The sequence below is a fragment of the Budorcas taxicolor genome, chromosome 5 (genome assembly GCF_023091745.1).
Source record: "Budorcas taxicolor isolate Tak-1 chromosome 5, Takin1.1, whole genome shotgun sequence".
NCBI lineage: Eukaryota > Metazoa > Chordata > Mammalia > Artiodactyla > Bovidae > Budorcas > Budorcas taxicolor.
In genome coordinates this window covers 10,062,398-10,081,144 of record NC_068914.1, presented here as the reverse complement: position 1 = coordinate 10,081,144, position 18,747 = coordinate 10,062,398, and the positions used below count along the sequence as shown (strand labels likewise).

Genomic DNA, 18,747 nt, shown 5'->3' with positions numbered 1-18,747 from the left:
GTCCCCACCGCCTGTGTGGCTTCCTCTCCTGCCGTGTAACCACACCTGTCCCCTTGAGCCGGATTTCACATGGGGAAAGATGCTGGTGGCTGGGGGTGCCCGAGGCGGGGGGTGAGTAGGCTGGCTAGTGTCTGCCGGGAGAAGAACTAGCTAGAGAAAGTCGAGAATTCAGTGAATCAGAGAAACCAGGAGCTTTCCAGTACTACCCAGGGCTTGGAGGAGAAGCCGGCAGCCTTGTGAGCAACTTCTGAAGCAACCGAGGCTGTTGCTCTTTGGAAAAACACACCGTTTAGAAAATGTACAGCTCTGACCTTTCCTGGAAGGAAGGTCACTGACATGGACTCAGGGTCACCAGCTGTCCATGCCCTTTTCCCTCCTTTGCTCAGTGGCTGGTTGATCTCAGAGGAAGGCCGAGAGACAAGCATTGGGAAAAGAAAACAAAAAAAAACTTACTTGCAAAGCAGGCAAGAACTCAGACTTAAGAAGGAGTGGCTCATCAAATACCAACCGCAACAAGAACTTAAAACTGGGGAAAAAGCCAATTTCCTCAGGTCACCGAGTTCACATTAGTCTGTTCTTGGTAGAAAAACATCATTCTTCCCACACGGTTATCCCAGTCACTGAGGTCAGAGTGTAGCTTCAGACATCGGCACAGCCCAGGTCAGAGACAACCTCGTATTTATTGTAGAATCCAGGTTTACGGGAAATGTTCAAGATTTGTTATTTTGGGAATCAGAACCAGTCAGTGACCCTGTCATTTCCAGTTTCACCCAGGGCACAAAGCGTGTTGTGGTTTGCGGTCTGGGACATGCAGGGTCATATTGCAAGCAGGCCAGAGTGTCCCTTGTGCTTCTGCGGAGCTGCTGTTTGCCCCTTCCAGGCTCTTGGGACATGGCAAAGCAGACCCCAGGCTCCTTTGTCTTAACTGTGGGTGGGTCTCCGTTGGTGTGTGCCTGGTTGCTGCTCTCTGTCCTCAGCCTCTGCGGGCAGGTGTGGGGGTGATGGGCAGTGTGGGGTACCCTCTCCAGCATGCCCTCTGAGCCCCTATGCTAACGGCTGCTGCCTCTGCTGCCCTTTGTTTCCAGATATTTGGCATCTTCCTGGCGAGGACCCTGATCTCAGACATTGAGGCAGTGAAGGCAGGCCACCACTTCTGAGGAGCTGGAGGCAGGCAAGCAGAGCTGAGCCACACCGTGGAGGCGGCAGCCCTTCACCACCATTAGCGTCATGTCCACAGGGAGAGAAGCAGAAGCACCTGGCCAGAGCCGGCACCCCGCCTTCAGCATCCGCGTGATGTGACCTCTGTTTCTGCTTGCCGGTGCTGAAGACCGAGGGGCCCCCTGTCACCCACGCAGACTTGTGACTGACACCCCCATGGGGGTCCGCCCGGAGTCAGAGGCTCCGTCTTTAAGTGGGGGAGGTGACTCTGAGGGACCGACGGCTCTGGTGGCTGCACCCTGGCCTCCATCGCACATGTGGTTGGTGCTGGCCTCAGGGGCAGCCCCATCTTCTGTGGACCTCCGAGTGCCAGCGGGGCCTGCGGTGTCTGCACACGTCGGGGGTGTGGGCAGGATCCTCAGCCACATCCAAGTGAAGTAAGCCTGAGCCAGCACGTGGCTGGGGCCATGGGAGTGCCTCATCCCCTGTCCCCTCCAGCCCCCCAGGACGGGAACTGCTCCAGCCTAACAGCATTATGCCCTGATGGCACGGGGGGTGGAGGGGGTGGCGGTGGGCATGGCTTTCCTCTTGAGCGTCAGCTCTCCTTTTCCTAAAGTGTGTAAATAGTTTATTTATAGGGGTAAGAATGTCCTCACACCACGTCTTCATTTCCTCTGACATTCTCCTCTTAGCAGCCTTACGCGGTGTCTGGGACTGACGCCATCCCTTTCAGTCCCCTTGAGTGTCTCACGAACCAACTCCATCAGCCTCTCCTCATCATCGCTCCTCACCCAGCTGCACTCACATACTTCCCCTTCGTCTACATGCCCCCAACACGCATACCATCACTCCCCTCCCCACTTGGCCTCACTGTCTTCTGGTCTTGGTGCTACTGAAACTGTTACCCAGAACTTGAATCCTGACCCTGCTCTACTGCTAAGCGAGGGAACCCTAGCCACAGACGGCCAGCCGGAGACCTCTGGCCAGGGCTCCTCTCCAGGCCTCATGCTAAGGGCCGGCTGGCCGGCCTGGCATTTTTTTGCCCCTCCTTGGACAGAGAAGCCCTGTAGCCAGCCCCTGGGCTGAGCCATGGACCCCAGCCTGCAGCTGGATAGAGGCTCATATATTTCATTGAAGACTTTTGTGGTGACCCTCCAACCCCTGAAGGGGATATCTGTGGTCATTGTGTCCACCCTTCATGTCAGGGTTTATTGGGGGCTTGCTTTTGGAAATGAAGCCTGATGTCCTGAATAACTTCCCGGGGCAAGCTGGGATGTCTGTGCAGCTTTGGCTGGGCTACACTCTAACGCCTCTCTGGACCTTGTTCTACCAGTTCTGTCCTTGTTCAGGGATGGAGCGCTACCTTCACTTACTTGCCGAAGTGTACATGCCAGCGTGGTGTATACTGGTGGGTGTTTGTTGATGACGTTGGTTTTGTTGTTTTTTTACAATTTTCTCTGTAGACTAGGGGAAGAAGAATGCTTGTGTTTTTAGGAAGTGTGACGCTTTTCTTTGACTGCCAAACTCTTTTATGGAATATATCTTTATATGAATGCTGTTTGATTGTTTTTGTTTGGGGTCATATCAAGGTGGCATTAAGCACCTCGGTGGTAAACTTGGTTGCCAAGGGAACCAGTGGGATTGGGTGTAAGTAAGCACCACAGAAGGTAGCCGGTTGACACAACCTGAAATAAATTTCATCAGGTGATTTTTTTTTTTTTTTTTAGATTCCATGTGCCACTTTCAGGGGTTGCTTGGAGGTTATGATAGAGCAAGCAGGCTTGCTCAGCTGTAAGCACAGGGACTTTGACTCTGTAGGCCCAGAGGAAATGTTATTTTAGGTTATAAGCATACAGCCCCAGGAGGTAAGGTCCAAGCAAAAGAGCCTGGGAACACTGGGCTGGAATCTGAGACTGCATGAGCTGTGTGTCCTAGACCTGCTGGCCCACCTGTGGAGAGAGTTAACGGCTGTGCCCACCTCGCCAGTACGTCTGATCCAGCCCGCCCAGCGGGGGTCAGTGTCCGCAGGCTCTCACTGCTGGTGTGTGTGCACCGCAGCTGTTCCTCGACAGCCCTGCCGTTCCGTCTATTCAGGTGGACCTGGTGACCCCTTGCAAATATCTTCACAGGTCCCAGCCCAGTTCAGGGTGAAGTTTACCTACCTGTGACTTTTTTAGAGTTGGGTTTGTTTCTTTATTTTACAGAACTTGCTGACCACTTTCAGCCATCTCTTCTGATTCTGAGTTGTGTGGAGGGTAGAAAAGAAATGCAGGCTAAGGAGTGCTGACATGGCATCTCCAACGCTCTGGACTCTCTCCGCAGAGCCACAGTGCAGCCTCCCGACATAGGCCAGCCTGTGCCTCTGCGTGTCCCCTCCTGCACGCCCCCCCCCCCCCCCCCCCCCCGCCCCGACTCTTGCTTGAAAGTTTCAAGGTCTTTGCTTATCCTTCCTGTGACTCTCCTGTCCACCTCCTCCTCCTGGAACTGCCATGCTATTATCTTTCCCACTTGCTGTCCTTGTCCCATCCCACATATCCACCTCCCAGAAAGCTTGCCTACCAGCTCTGTGCTGCCCCGCTCCAGCTCTCCTTCCCAGGAAGCTGCTTGTCTGGCTCTGTCCACCTCCCGCCACTACCCACTGCTTTTCTCACTTGCCTGGAAGCCGCTTAGCCCAGTCACCAGACTCAGTGCCTCTCTCTTGGCCCCTGCGGCTCCTGACGCCCCGGACCACCCCATCCTCCAAGTCCTCTGCTTCTGCCGCCCAAGCTCCCAGGTGCCTGGCCCTCCTGCCCACCCTGTCCCACCTCTCAGCACCCGTCACACTCAGCAGTCTCCTTGGGCTCCTCTGACCCTCCGGCAGGGCGTGGGCGGGGCAGGAAAGCCGTATGTGCTGGTGCTGGGCTGGACTAGGTTTCCCCACATGAATAACAATAAAAATGAATGGATCCAGACCTTCCTCGAACAAAGGAAGTACTCAGAGTACCTAACAGTTAAAAGCTGATTCAGTCCCCAGATCAGCTCTGGAGGAGCCATTTTTGTGTCCAAAACACAAGAAAGGTAAGTTACCAGTTGACATTGGAAGAGGTGGATTGAAACTCTGGGAGCCTTGCCCCTGAAGGTGATTTGGTGCCTGTGAGCCTTGCTTCTGAACCATTGATTGGTGACTGCTGAGGAAAACCAGCACCAAGGGCAAGGCTGTGAGAAGTATCAGTTTCCTGACGATGATCCAGTTACTGAGCTCTGTGGCAGGTTGACAACCATCTGGAGAAAGTCAGTGAAGATCCCCAGCTCTGTACCTGGATCTGGGTGCCTGGTTGAGTTTGGGGGGCCTTTGGGAGAGCATGACATCATCCCAAAGGACCTCTGTCCCACCCTGGGCTAGAGGCCCTGGTTTTGAGCAGTAGCTCACTCCCTTTCATAACCAGAGCTGCCATCTGGGCAGCTTCCTTAACTTCATGAGCAGCAGCCTCACGCCCCTCCATGACCAGAGCAAGCCTGGTGGGCAGTGAGCAATCGGGCATCGCTTTCTCTCCCAGAGATACTACTTGGGGCTGCTACTGGGGCAGTAATGGGCATGTCTGGGAGTGTAGGCCACTGCAATCTCAGGGACCCAGGAGGAGAGAGCTCCTCAGAACAGGAGACTGGGTCAGAGCCAGTGGAGGAGGGATTGAGTCTCAGCAGTGGGGACCACCCAGTTGCCTCTTGGCTGGCAAGCTCAGTGTGGACTGCAAAAAAGGGGGAGGAGATATTGCAGTGGTCCCAGGACATCCTTCTGCCCAGGTGTCCGGAGTTCAGCCAGGTCACCTCTGGGTCCAGTGCCCTCAGCTGTCCTGGGTGAGTGGAGTGGCTGTTTGACCTTGGGTGGGTGTTTTCTAGCTCTAGGGTCATCCACAGGGTTTGTAGGCTGTCTGCCCCCAAAACTGGTAGCCTGTCCCCAGGGACCCACCTTGGTACAAGCCCTTGCATATGCTCATCTGCCATCCAAGAGGATGCTGCCCAGCCTTCCACGGCAGACTGGGCCTCCTGCAGCACTGTTCTTCATCGGGGTGCTCTCTCCAAAGATTCAGAACTGTACACTTTTAGCTCCTGTAAACTCAGCAAGACCTGGTTTATCCTTCTCAGATTAAACCCAGGTCTCCTGCATTGCAGGTGGATTCTTTAAAATCTGAGCCACCAGGGAAGCCTTCAAAGACTACAGTAAAGATATATTCACTCTCAGAATGCTTTTAGGGTCTCCAGGGCACCTCAGGACAACCTGACATGGGCAGTATAATACGGCGACTGTGATACATCTTTGGGATTCAAATGGATACTGTTCTGATGACCTCGCCAGTTTTAGAGATTCCAGCTTTGGAGAAGGAGGAAGTTTGCCTCTCACAGGTCTCGGAGAGTTCTCTCTTCCTCTGTTTTCTTGCCATGCTCTGCATTTTGTATGTCAGCAGGGGCTTCAAAAGCATGGTTTAATAACTACCAAATTATCACCTAAGATTCTAATCCTATCACCTCAAATGACTTTTAAACTAATCTTTCTCTATTTTTTCAGTATAAGTCGAGACAGTCCAAGCATAAAGCAACAAGTGTGTGCTCTGTTCCCCAGTGACATCCACCACAAAGTACCCTCCTTGGAAATGTGCATGCATGTTCAAGTATCTTTTCCACACAAACGAGAATTGTGTTCTGCAATGAGTTCTACTTACTATATCTCAGAAATATTTCTCCGTGGCTGAGTACCCATCCGCAATGCATTATCACAGTCCACTGCAGGACTGCCATGAGTGAATGAACCTAGTTTTAGAATGGGGATTGTGTTTACAGTCACAGGTAACAGAAAACCCAATTCAAACTGACCGAAAACAATGAAGGGAGGTTTTTGGCTCCTGAACCTGGAAAGTCCAGAGGCGGGTGAGTTTCAGGGTTAGGTCTGAGTGACTCAGTGATGCCAGCACTGAGGATCTTGTTTCCTTTCCTGTCTGCCCCACCTGTCACGGTGTTCCCATCACCCAAGGCAGAGGGAGGCAAGACCCCACCACGAACCACCTGGAGCCTCTGAAGAGGGCAGCATGGTGGTAAAGCCATTGAGGGGATCCCCCCCACCAGCCCCCTGTGTTTGTTCCTCCCACTGAAGTGCCGTGGTGGGGGAACCAGACTCCTGTAGAGGAGACGGACGTGGGAAAGGCTGCCAATCACCCCTATTACACTCCTGTGGATGAACATTTTGGTTACAGGGTGTTTTGTTCTTACAAGCGCTATTAAGAACCCTACTGTATCTTATTATTAGAATTACTTCCAAGAAGGTTTTTGTACGGAAAACATATTTAAAAGAAATTCTCCAGGGAGGTGGGCTGTTGTCGTAATGAGCGGCTACTTAGGGCTGGGGTGTGCCTGTGCTGCCTGGCTGTTGAGTGGTGCGGGTGGCCTGAGCACCTGGGATATACAGGCTAGTTCTGGAGTGAGGGCTGGTGGGCAGGGGATGGGTGATGTGTCCTCCAGGAGCCTGTGGCCTGCGACAGCACAGCTTCCACAGGGAGGCTGAGCAGGGTGGCCCTGCAATCCACCTTTGCCTTCGGAGACAGCTGGTCCTGTGAGAAGGCAGTGGTTTGAATAGCATCCTTGTGTACAGATGAGGACATTGCGCTGGAGATCCAGGGCCGCCCTGAGGTTGCCAGGGAGGGAGCTGCAGAGCCTGGCAGACCAGCCTGCGATGGGGCTTTGGGGTCCAGGTGGCTCGCTGCCTGCCTGCTGGGTTGACCCCCTCCTAGAGAAGGGCAGATCACCCTGATGGGCTCAGCCTATTGGTTTGGCCACTTCCCCAGGCAGGTAGCTATGTGCCAGAAGCAAAACTAGATAGTGAGCCCAGGGTAGGTGGGGAAGCGGGGGCGGTCTTGGCTCTGAGGGTGTATTCCCGCGGAGACCGAGTGGGGTCGCCATTACTTGGCTTCCTTTGTAGTACCAGGCTGTCTGCTCTAGATTAAGGCCTGTGCTTCAGTGAGCTCGGGCTTGAGAACAAACACCCCAAACACCTCAGTGCCTCAGCGTCTTCATTTCTCAGGTGGAAATCATTTGAGGTCTTGATTTCACAAGGTTTCTGGGAGAATCTGATGAGTTTGTGTAGAGGAGAGACAGTGAGGTAAACTTGAAGGGTGTTATCAGCTACCCAGTAGCCTTTGGCCAGTTATTTAACCACTTTGCGTGTTTTTTGTGAAAAGCACCTCCAACATGAAGTTGTTTCAAGGTTTAAATGAGATGAGCTGGTCATCTAAGCATTTTAACGTAGGTTTAGATGGATTCCTTAGTAGGCACCCCTCACAACTGCTAATGCAATTACTGAATTCTATCTAACTAGCAGTGTTCTTGCCTGGAGAATCCCAGGGACAGCAGAGCCTGGTGGGCTGCTGTCTACGGAGTCGCACAGTCGGACATGACTGACGTGACTTAGCAGCAGCAGTAGTCCCCACCAGGCTCAGCTGCCGGGTTATGGGAAACACAGTTCAAGCTCCCAGCCAGGCTGAAGTGACAAGCCCCACTTCCTTGTCCTTTTAAGAACAAGGCTTAGGTCTGTTGAGGGCTCAGCTGGTATTTGGGGTTCAAGGTCTGTTTGCTTTCTGTGTCATGGTGGTGGGGAGGCAGAAGACTGGGTTTCTTCTTGCCGGGAGTGTGGATCCTCCAGAAACCAACACAGCCTGAGACGTAGCTCCTGAAGCCCCCAGAGGAAGCAGTGTTCCTCTCCGGCCAAGGGGCCCAGCAGAGGGCCACAGCCTGCCTGCAAGAGCTCTTGAAGGGATGATCTGGGGGAGACCGGCGAAGGAGCCTGGGGTAAATGAGCTTGGACGAGAAAGAAGAACCTGAATAGATGCTCTGAAACCAGCAAGATGACATGTTTGGATAGGATGGGAAGGCTCCTGTGGTTGGAGACCGTATTTGGTTCCATTCCAGGCAGGGAGAACAGAGATGAGAGAAGTGCTGGGACCCACCCTAGGCCTCAGAGTGAGGGGCTGAGTCCAGCAGGGGGCCTGGAGCAGGCCTGAAGCCAAGGCCAGGAGGTGGTCCGTGCACCTCCCACCTTGACAAGTGAGTGTGTCCAACCCAGACGCAGGATGGCCGCGGCAGGACTGGAGGCACTCGTGTGTGTGTGTGTGTGTGTGTGTGTGTGTGTGTGTGTAAGACATGCATGGAGTCCTGGAGGCATGTGTGTCTATGTGTGTAAGACATGTGCACGCAGTCCCTCTGTACTAGCCCAGGTCCCCAGGAGGAAATCTTCGTTTCCAAGACCTTCTGGATTTTATTTATAGCCCTAAGGTCAGGAGGGCAGCCAATTAACAGTGTCTTAAGACTGTTCTAAGGCACATGACCCCAGCAGTCTCACCTTCGGGCTCCACCTCATGGCGGCACGTTCTTCTGGGCCACACCATCCCCTCTCTCCTAGTCCTCACTGCCCAGCCATTTCAGCCTTACTGTGCCTTTGCAGGGAGCCCGGGGTTGCAAGCTTTATTTGTAGGCGATTTTGAGGGTCCAAGCAGTCATTATCAGCTGGGGCTGGGAGGAGGCTGTGTTTTCTTTTTAGTTTTAGATCTGTTCTTGCTTTGTTCTACTTTTAAAAGTCAGCACAGCTATGATCATACATGTGGAGAACTGACCTTTGGGAGGGACTGAGCACCCTGTTGCTGGAGGTAGGCAAACCCAGGCTGGACACCTCCTGTTGGGGGTGATATGGGTGGGGCTGCTGAGGGGGTTGCACTGCATGGCAACTCTTCTCATTCCTGAGAGGCCTTCTTTCCTGTGTATTTTGTCAGATTATTTTTTTTTTAATGCGGCATCACTCATCTAAATGTTAAACATGCACGTGTGAAAGATTTAACTCATTAATTAAACGATGGATCTGGTAAGATTAACAAGCAATTCAAAGGAGAAATTGCAGTGGACTGTAAATCTATACAGAGTAAAGGAATGTTGAGACTGGCTTTTTTTCAGGGGGAAAATGTCAATGGTCATTCCCCTTTCCTGAAGGATCATTCAAATATACTATATGCATGTCCATAGACAAGAAGTATTTTGCATTAACTACAACTTAAAGAGTTGTAAAACAGCTCAAAGGCAGTGAAATTTGAGAATCAGGATCAGATAACTGAAGGCTGTGCTCTAAACCAGGCAGAGGTTTCCACCCACGATCTCCTGCTTATTCCAAATTTCCTTCCACTTCTTGTTTCTCTGGCAGAGTTCACTTTTTAGAAAATAGGACCCATTCAGGAAGTCCAAAGGAGCCAACTTCTCACTGTGAAGTGGAGCCAGGGGATGAGGGTGTCTCCTGGGTGCCCTTGGTCAGGGCCAGCCACTATCAGAGGGGTCCTAAGGGCACTGGCTGCCTTCTCAGTGGGGACTGGATGGCTCCGGTCATCTGCTGCCCAGAGAGCCCACTGTCAGCAAAGCCGCTTTAGACCCATGGGGTCACCTGCTCCTGCAGACATGTAGAATTTGTCTTCTGTTCCTCAAATTGTACATCTCAGTCATATCCCAAGTTACCCCTTCCAGTCTCGCCCATCTAAGCTCAGGGGACCACTATTGCCCGTTGGCTAAATCCAGGCCACAGGGCTCCTTGAGGATGATCCAGGAGTATGGGATCACCAGGGCCCTGAGGATGAAATTGGCTCCTCCACAGTCAACAGAACATCTGGTCACCTCTTCTAAAAGTTAGACATCTCACGTGCATCTGAATCTCTTTCCAAGCATAACTGCATTTTGAAGTGAGCTTATCTCCCCTCTCTGTGGATCTTAAAACCATTCTTGGAAGCTGCAGGGGGTGGGGGTGTCTTGCAGGATTCTCATATAAAAGAGAATCTATAAGGATGTTCTAAGAAACTGGGGTGTGGGGGCCCAGTCCCCGGCTGGTGAACTCCCCTCCTTCCTCCGGGCAACACAATTCTTACACCTGGCCAAGATGTGCGTTAAAAGTTTTCAACTGTGTTTTTGTTTCTTTCTATATCCCACCCCCCACCTTCCTCCACCCCAAGACTGTACGGGGACAAATGTCAGTCACTGGCCTTGGAGGCAGCAATACCGGTGAACGTCCACGTGGTTCTCAGGAGTGAGGCAGGAATGGGCTCATCTAGGACCAATATTCGTTCCTTCTGTTCCAAGTAGCTGCTGCTCAAGGGCAACAGTCAGATAGCCTCATTAAAAGACCTACTTTTGGCAACACTGCTGGGCAGGTGAGGTATGTTTGGCGTTAGAGGAAGCTGAACACGCGGGTGCCGTGCATGCTGAGTAGCAGAACTGGGTTGATAGCCCAGGATGTCTACTCCAAGGACTGTTCCCACCCTGGCTGAAGACCCCAACTCACAGGACACAATCCGTGAGCAGAGAAGGGGCAGACGTGGGGGGCCACACACGGATGTGGCCTAGTGTGGAGGCAGCACAGTGGCAGTGAAACAGGCAGGAACTGGGGACCATTTCCTCTGTAAAGTGGCGATACGGATTACAACACTGCAGCTTCAGCAACGGTGCGATGATTTTCTACGTGTGACCCCCTAGACCAGCAGCTGTGGTGTCACTTGGGAACTCGTTAAACACGCAAATTTTGTGGTCCCGCTCTGGGCCTGTGGTATCAGAAACTCAGGAATAGAGCTCAGCAGTCACTGTTGTAACCAGCCCTTTGGTGATTCTGGGGCATCCCCGATGACTCAGACGGTAAAGAATCTGCCTGCAATGCAGGAGACCCAGGTTTGATCCCTGAGTCAGGAAGATCCCCTGGAGAAGGGAATCGCTACCCACCCCAGTATTCTTGCCTGGAGAAATCCACGGACAGGGGTGTTGCAAAGAGTTGGATGTGACTGAGCAACTAACACTTTCACTTCCACTTGGTGATTCTAACACAGGTTCAAGTTAAAAGACCACTGCATTAGAGTCAGGATAGACTAACCATTATGGCAAATATCCCCTAAACCTTGATGGCTTTTAAAAATACATGTTTTTTGCTCATGTCACAGTCTCTGGTGGAGGGCCGAGGGGTTGGGGTGGCAAATACTCTGCTCCACACAGTCTTTCAGGGACCCGGACTCCTTCCATCTTGTGACCCCACCCTCCGATAGGGCTTTGAAGGCTCTAGTCTAGTCAGCTGGTGGCTGGAGCGGGGAAGAGGGTGAGGACCCAGTGAGGGAGAATCTTAGGAAAGAGGCCTGGATGCTTGCACATCACTCGTGCCCATGTTCCATCATCTCAAGCCATGTCAAGCTGCCAGGTCAAGGTCTCTGTATGCCCAGGAAGAAGAGGCAAGGCTAGATATTGAAGGACACCAGCCATCTCTACCCTAAGTCCCACAGCTTGGGGAAGTGAGGAATGGGGCTGGAATCCCCCTTTGTAGGGAACTGAGGACCCAGCCTGTGGGAGGCTGTTTGCTTAGCTCACAGCCTTGCTCAGCCTTCTCACTGCTCCCAAAAGCAGCCTGGAGGTGGCGGTCGCCTCTTCAAGCTGAGTGGTATGTGGGATCCCACAGGGACAGATGTGGTCTGTGGGCAGATAGTGGCAAGGAGCAGGAGGCACATGTATTCTTGTCCATACCCACCAGGAGTGACCACTGGGGAGGTGAGACACCACTGCATGGCCCCAGAAGGACTGTTCAGCTCAGAACAAGAACCCAGAGGGTGGAGGTGGAGGATGAAAGGGCAGAACCTGTTAGGGCTCACTAAGGCTTAGGTTTAGGTCCTGGATCATTAGCAGCTGTCGACTTTGACAACAAAATTGACCTTTGAATAATAAAACTGTCTGCCTCATAATCTTATTCTGAAAATTAAAGAAGTTAGGAGAAGAAAGGCCTTAGCACAGTGCCTGTGGCCTCATGGTGGGCATGCAGGAAATATTGACAGTGATCTCTGCTCGTTCTTCCGGGCCCAGATAGGAGCCCAGGGCTCCCTGGAGTTCTCAGGTGCTTATAGGGTGGGGGCACTGCTGCTCCTCTCCACTGGGCGGGACAGGCTAGGGGCCTGGTGGGGCCAGGCCTGTGGTTTGGAGGTGACTCTGCAGCTGAGAGAGGCAGCAGGCAGGCCTGGCCGACATGTGGTCTTTAGTCAGGGGACCTGGGGAGGGCTGTGTGGGCGGCTGCCCATAGCACAAGCCTGTTTGCTATCTGCGGTCTCAGAGTCGCCTCCTGCCCTTTGAGTTAATAAGAATCAGTCCTGGACTGACACCGAGTCAATCTGTTATACTTGTGCTGAGTGGCCTGGTTCCAGGGGGATTCGGATGGAGTCAAGCGTTTTCTAATTAGCAGGACCAGGGCTCCTGGAGAGGTTTAGGGAGCGAGAGTGCAGATGAGCGAAGGTTGTCTGTCTGTGATGGAGAGGGGGCAGCCTGCTCAATATTCCCTCCACCTGAGGACCCAGAGCTCCCTGCTATACGAGCGATGTGCAGCCCAAAGGACTCGGCATCCGGTGAGCCAAGGACCATTTCTGGAAACTAGCTTTTTTTTTTGCTGTGTCACTGGCTTTCTGGGGGAGGTGATGGAACGGGGGCTGGGCAGCAAGGAGGTGGGATGGCTGCCGTCAAAGAGAGAGCAGAGCCCAGGAGGGACCTCCAGTGGGAAATGGGCCATCAGAAACGGCCCTTAGACAGGGTCTGGCCCAGGTCCTTGGTGTCATGTCCAGTCCACCCCTGTGGCATCCTTGGCAAGACAAATGCAGGACTAGCCAAGTAACTGGTTGTAATGACCTTAAGGGAGAGGAGGTGAAGCAGAAGGGGACTCTGATAACAGGGAGGGTGGGGTAGTCTCAGAGAGGCATGGGGCCGTGGGGACATGACCAGACTTCACACTGCCCCGTGTTTTCTCTCCATCAGTGTCTCCACCTCTTGGAATGCTGGCCCATTCCCAGACTCCCCGAGTGCTGGCAGCCGCAAGTTCAAACTGTAGTAGAAAATCAGCTGATTTCTGCTTGTTTTGTGTATCAGTCCCAGGCTCAGGAAACACGCCTGTGCAGGATTTAGGACTTCCTGTAAACCAGAAGGAATCTGGGGACATAGAATTAGCTCCCAACACCCACCACCCCCGCCTAGTATGTTGATTCACCAAGTTAGTGAGGAACTTAGTCCCATATTAAGGAGCAGGAAACAACTCCCCTTGCCACCTACTGTGAGCCTGGCCACATGGCTCTGACATAACTTACCGCACCCACTGAATGCTGATCAAAGCCTTGTGCAGAGACCTGATTACTTAAGAAGCTCTGCGCCACTGGAAGGTCAGATCTGGCTGGCTGCAACCCTGGGCTCTGAAGCTATAATCACAAATGTGTGTGCCTGTGCTTTTTATTTAACATCAGCATTGCTATTCTCAACCTGTACTCCACCGTGTACTCCGACCCCAGCAATTCCATGGTGGGGAAAGCCCCAAGCCCTCCTCATGAACTCTGCTAATACCTGGCACTCGCGCCCACATGCCTCCCACTACTATGTCCATTAATGGTTCCTTTTTGTCCCTCCTCTGCCCTGGCAGAATTAAAGTTCACTTTTTTCCCCTCTTTTAAATAAATCTCACAGCAAGTGTTTTGTGAGTTAAATCATTTTGATGAAGATCTGGGGCAGAGTGGTCCACCGTCTCAGGTGTGTGGCCGTCGCTTTGCTTCTTCCCCTGCCTCCTGTGGGCTCAGAGATCCTGGTTTTCAGTCCTGGAGCAAGTCAGCTCACCACAGCCTGGCCTCCCAAATGTGCATATCTAAACCTAGCATGATTTCCAGAAGTTCATGGGCTGCTCGTTTTTTTTTTTTTTTTTAGGATTTACTTATTTATTTTTGTATGTGCAGGATTTTCGCTACTGTGCGCGCACTTCCTCTAGTTGTGGAGAGCGGAAGCTGCTCTCTAGCTGTGGTCCCCGGGTTTCTCACTGCTTTCTTATTTCTCATTTCTCTTGTTGCAGAGCATAGGCTCTAGGCACGTCCGCTTCACTAGTTGTGGCTCATGTGCTTAGTTGCCTGTGGCATGTGGGATCCCAGTTTCTGGACCAGGGATCAAACCCATGTCCCCTGCACGGGCAGGTGAATTTTTAACAACTGGAGCACTAGGGAAGACTCTGTGCCTTTCCTTTTATTAGGACCTGTCTACTCTCTTTAGAAGGCACTGGGGGTTAAAATACTCTTTTTCCTGATACAGTAGGCTGGGAGCACCCTACACATGATTTTCCCCACTAGTAATATATCACGATTACCCTTTTATGCCAACAGATATGCTCAACGTCAGTTCTAATGTCTGTATAGGATTTCATTCTATAGACTCACCATGATTTATTAATCTAAGCCCCTTTTATTGAATCCACCTGTTATTTTGAAGTTTCCCACGATTATGACTAATTACGCAGTAGTTATTCTTTTGCATGTCACAGAAGCCCTAAGGTCATGACCCCTGAGGGCTATCCTGGTACAATCACAGGTACCAAGCAAGGATCTGGCTAATTGTCCCAGCTCTGTTTATTGAATACATAGCCATCCTCTCTTTCACCCTGTTATTAGGTGTCAGTTGGGTCACATTCTAATTATATACGTATTTGGATCTGAGTATGGGCTGTCTCAGGTTTCCCTGCTGGCTCAGTGGTAAAGAATCCGCCTGCAATGCAGGAGACTGGTTTGATCCCTGGGTTGGGAAGACCCCCTGGAGAAGGAAATGGCAACCCAGTCTGGTATTCCTGCCTGGAAAATCCCATGGACAGAAGAACCTGGCAGGCTGCAGTTCATGGGGTTGCAAAAGAGTCAGACACAGCTTAGTGATTAAACAGCAACAACTGGGCTTTCTTATTTCAATCTACCTGTTTTTTTGTGTGTGTGTCAGGACTGAAATGTTTGTTTTAGAAGTCTGAATACTGACAGTAGAGAGTTCAACATTCCACTGTATTTTCTAGACCGTTCTCATCTGTTCATTCATTTGGCTAACTTGGGAAACACTTTATCAAAGTGTCTTGCCCACATACCAGTTGAATTTCAGGTTTGGCTTGAAACTGTAGAAATAGATGAATTATTTGGGATTGTATTAGTTATGCTTCGCTGCAGGACACATTACCCCAAAGTTCAGCAGCTTGAAATAGCACTTATCCATCTCACACCCTGTCTGAGGGTCAGGAAGCTAGGAACAGTGTGGCTGGGGGATGCTAGCTCAGGATCTCTCGTCAGGTTGCAGTGAAACTGTTGGCTGCGGCTGCAGTCTTATCTGACCAGATCCTCCGCCACTCACGTAACTCTTGGCAGGAGACTTCAGTTCCTTGACATGTAGGTTTTGTAATGTGGTCTCCCCAGAGTGAATGCTGAGAGAGAGAAGAAAAGAGAGAGAGGAAGGGAGAGAACCCGAGCAGGAAGCAGAAAAATCTTTTATAACCTAATCTCAGAAGTGACAGATGGTCACCTCTGGTGCATGCCATTGTTGATCACACAGACGACCCTGGTATATGTGAGAGAGGCCACCCAAAGTCACAGATACCAGGTGTCCGGGATCATCGAGAACCATCTTGAAGGCTAACTAATACAGAGGTGAACTGAACATGTTACGCCATTGCAGCTGTTCAACTGTGAACGCGGTGTGTCCCTATACCAACTTGAATCCTCGGTGTGCTCTCAGCGAGGATTTTTACTTTTTTTCACATAGGTCCACACAATGTTTGTTAAATTTATTCGCAGTGTTTCATATCTGGTTCCTATTGTGAACTGGATGTCTTTCATATTGCATTTTCTAAGTGGCTGTTGCACTCATACAGGGACACCACTGATTTTTATGGCCATGATTTTTCAGGGGAGCTTAACGGGTAACAAAGCAGAAATTCCTCTAGACTATCACTGAGCCTTTGGATCACAAAACAGAGACCAGATAAGATTCTAAATGTGCGCTTGGGACCAGTTTCCCCAAGTGACTGTGTGCCAGGGAGGTGGGAGGAGAATGTAAGGAAGGCCTTCCTGCAGTCCGTCTTTACGCGGTGCTCAGGGCTGCCTGAAGTCAAGATGATGGGGTTCTCTGACCATGACTTGACGCTGCCTTTAAGGGAGCCCTGTGGTCAGGGCCTGGGGGGATAGCCAGGGCGAGTGGCCAGTCCACCTAATGCCCCAGAGACTTAGCCCATCTGCCCACGACTTCCAGGTATCAATCTCCAATAGCATCTCCCCAGAGCCTTGTTCTGCAGCGTTTACACAGCCTCTGGTCAATTCCCACATGAATGTTCCATCATCCATTCTCATTTCTAGTAGCTACAGTGTTTATCCAGCACCTGCTGCACACCCAACAGACCTCTCAGCACTGGGGATCAGCAAAGCAACTGCCCTCGTGATGCTTGTTGCAAGTAGGGAGAGACAGACTACACCAAACCAACTGTAAAATAGTCTTTAACAGAGTAAGTGATACGGGAATAAATAGATCAGAATAAGGGAGGCTTCCCCGGTGGCTAAGCAGTAAAGTTTCCACCTGCAGTGGAGGAGATACAGTAGACACTGGTTCAGTCTCTGGGTTGGGAAGATCTCCTGGAGGAGGAAGTGGCAATTCACTCCAGTATTGTCAACTGGGAAATCTCATGGACAGAGGAGCCTGGTAGGCTACAGTCCACGGGGTCACAAAGAGTCGGACATGACTGAGCGTACACGCAACCAAGGAAGGGTCGGGAATATAGAGGAGCTAAAAGTTTGAGCAAAGACTTGAAGCAGGTGAAGGAGCTAGCTGGGGCCTGGGCAGAGGGAACAGCCAGTATAAGCGAGGGATGTGTATTTGTGGAAAGCTGAGAATGGGGGTGGTGGGTAACAGGGACTTTGGGAGGGGTGTAGCTGGGAGGAGGCAGATTCTCTAAGCCTTGGACTTTGAGTGAAACAGGAGCCACCGCAGGGTTTCAAGTAGAGGAATGGCGTGATCTACATTTTAAAATGGTTTTAGATGTAAGCAGATGCCTGATAGGAAACTCTGGGCCCTTGGTCCCCACTGGCCATGCTGCTACAGTCCTCGTCACCTCCCGCATAGCCTTTGGCCAGAGTCCGCTGACTTCTCCCAACCTCCTGCTCTTCTGTCTCAGAGAAATGTCTCCAAGCCCTTATGCAGCTCAGGAACCTCTGGTGACAGGAAGGATTATCCCTGCCAAGGTTCTGGCCTTCCTGCTAGGACGGTCTGGCTTTGTCTGCATGTCCCTCTTTGGGGGTGGGTGCCAGTGTGGGCAAGAGTGTGCATGTCCTGTCCCGTGTCCAGAGGCCAGTTTTCTTGGGGCACATTTCAGCACTTCTCAAATATATTTATTTCACTCATAGGAATTATATATCTTACTCACTGTATAAAGCAATACAGAACGGTCTAAAGTAGGCTTCCACCCCCTTCCAACAAGAAAGCAAGGAACCGTGTGTGTCTTCTTTCATATTCTTCCTTCGTTTACACGAAAACAATCAAACATAGAATTTTAAACATGGATTGCACCATGCACTATAGTCTGAGTGTCACCTTTCCATTTTTCTGCCCTGGACATTTTCCTTGGCCAAAGCAGACATATAGACTCCATTCTTTGTGACAAGAGTCGGTGTTCCTCATTAGGCCACTCCCCACCCCACTGAGGAACATTCGGGTGGTTTCCAGTTACTTTCGTAAGAACATTGCCTACGTGCACCCTGCCCCCAGAGGGAACTGCGTTAGTATGCAAAGTTAAACACATCACATCAACCGATGAAAAATGAAAACAAAATAAAACCGGTTGGAAGGCGGTAAAGGGCCAAGTGTAAATACCCCTGGGACTCCTCACCTGGTTCGTTTCCAGTCGCTGGGCGCTGTCTCGGCCGGAACTGCCACGGGCTCCTTTGGTCTGCGCTGCCGCCGCCTTGGCATCCGGGCTCTGGACCGCCGTGGTGAACTAGCGCAGCGCGCCAGCGGCGGGAAGGGGTCCACCGGCGCGCAGACCCCTGGGCGTCCCGGCGCGCTTGGCCGGCGCTAGCTGCTTGCTCTCCTGTCTGGCTCTCCCACGGGCAGGCGCGCCCACTCCGACTGGCCGTCAGGGGGCGCTCCAGGCCGAGTCTAGTGGCCTCCTTCGCCCGGGGACCGCGACCGGCGGGCGGAAGCCAGGCCAGAGGTGGAGCGGGGAGCGGGGCCAGGCAACTCCCACCCGCGCGGGCCCTAGCACCTCTTTCCGGAAACCCGATCCAGCCCGCGCCCTGGCCGCGCTCCACGCTCGGCCTCCTGCCCCACTGACCTGGGATTGCCAGGGAGCTCTTGGCCCGCTGGGGCACAAAACGGGGCGCTAGCGTCGTCCTTCCCGTTTGGCTACCACCCACCCGCTCTCAAACATATCACCACCACAAGGATGGCACTATCACCGCTCTGGCCGGAGGACCAGACCGCATGCCGACGGCAACCGGCCCGTCCCAGCAGCCCTGTATTGTGCCCGCTCTCTGCCTTCCCTGAGTGGGGAGGAGAGAGAAGAGGGTGGGTGGCCTCCAGGACTACAGCGCTGCATGGCAGGAGCCTCTGTGTGGGGCCTCCGTGGTCTGGGTCACACTGGGACAGGCCAGCCAGACCTGGGGAGGGGCAGCCTGGCCCTCATACTTCTTGTGACCCCCTGGGCATAAAGAGCACCCACTCACACCTGGGTGCCATCACTCTGGGGTGCCTGACCCACCT

The 18,747-nt window shown here is 52.2% G+C and overlaps 1 protein-coding gene across 3 annotated transcripts in view; it reads left to right on the top strand.

The window, feature by feature from the left end:
* Positions 1–4,070, top strand: part of TSPAN14 (tetraspanin 14) — a 55,214-nt gene extending 51,144 nt beyond the window's left edge. For all 3 annotated transcript variants that reach the window (XM_052639714.1, XM_052639715.1, XM_052639713.1), the window contains one exon: positions 1,086–4,070. In XM_052639714.1, the coding sequence (XP_052495674.1) occupies positions 1,086–1,157 (72 nt within the window). In that variant the 3' untranslated portion in view covers positions 1,158–4,070. The remainder of the gene's footprint in view (positions 1–1,085) is intronic.
* Positions 4,071–18,747: the final 14,677 nt, after the last annotated feature.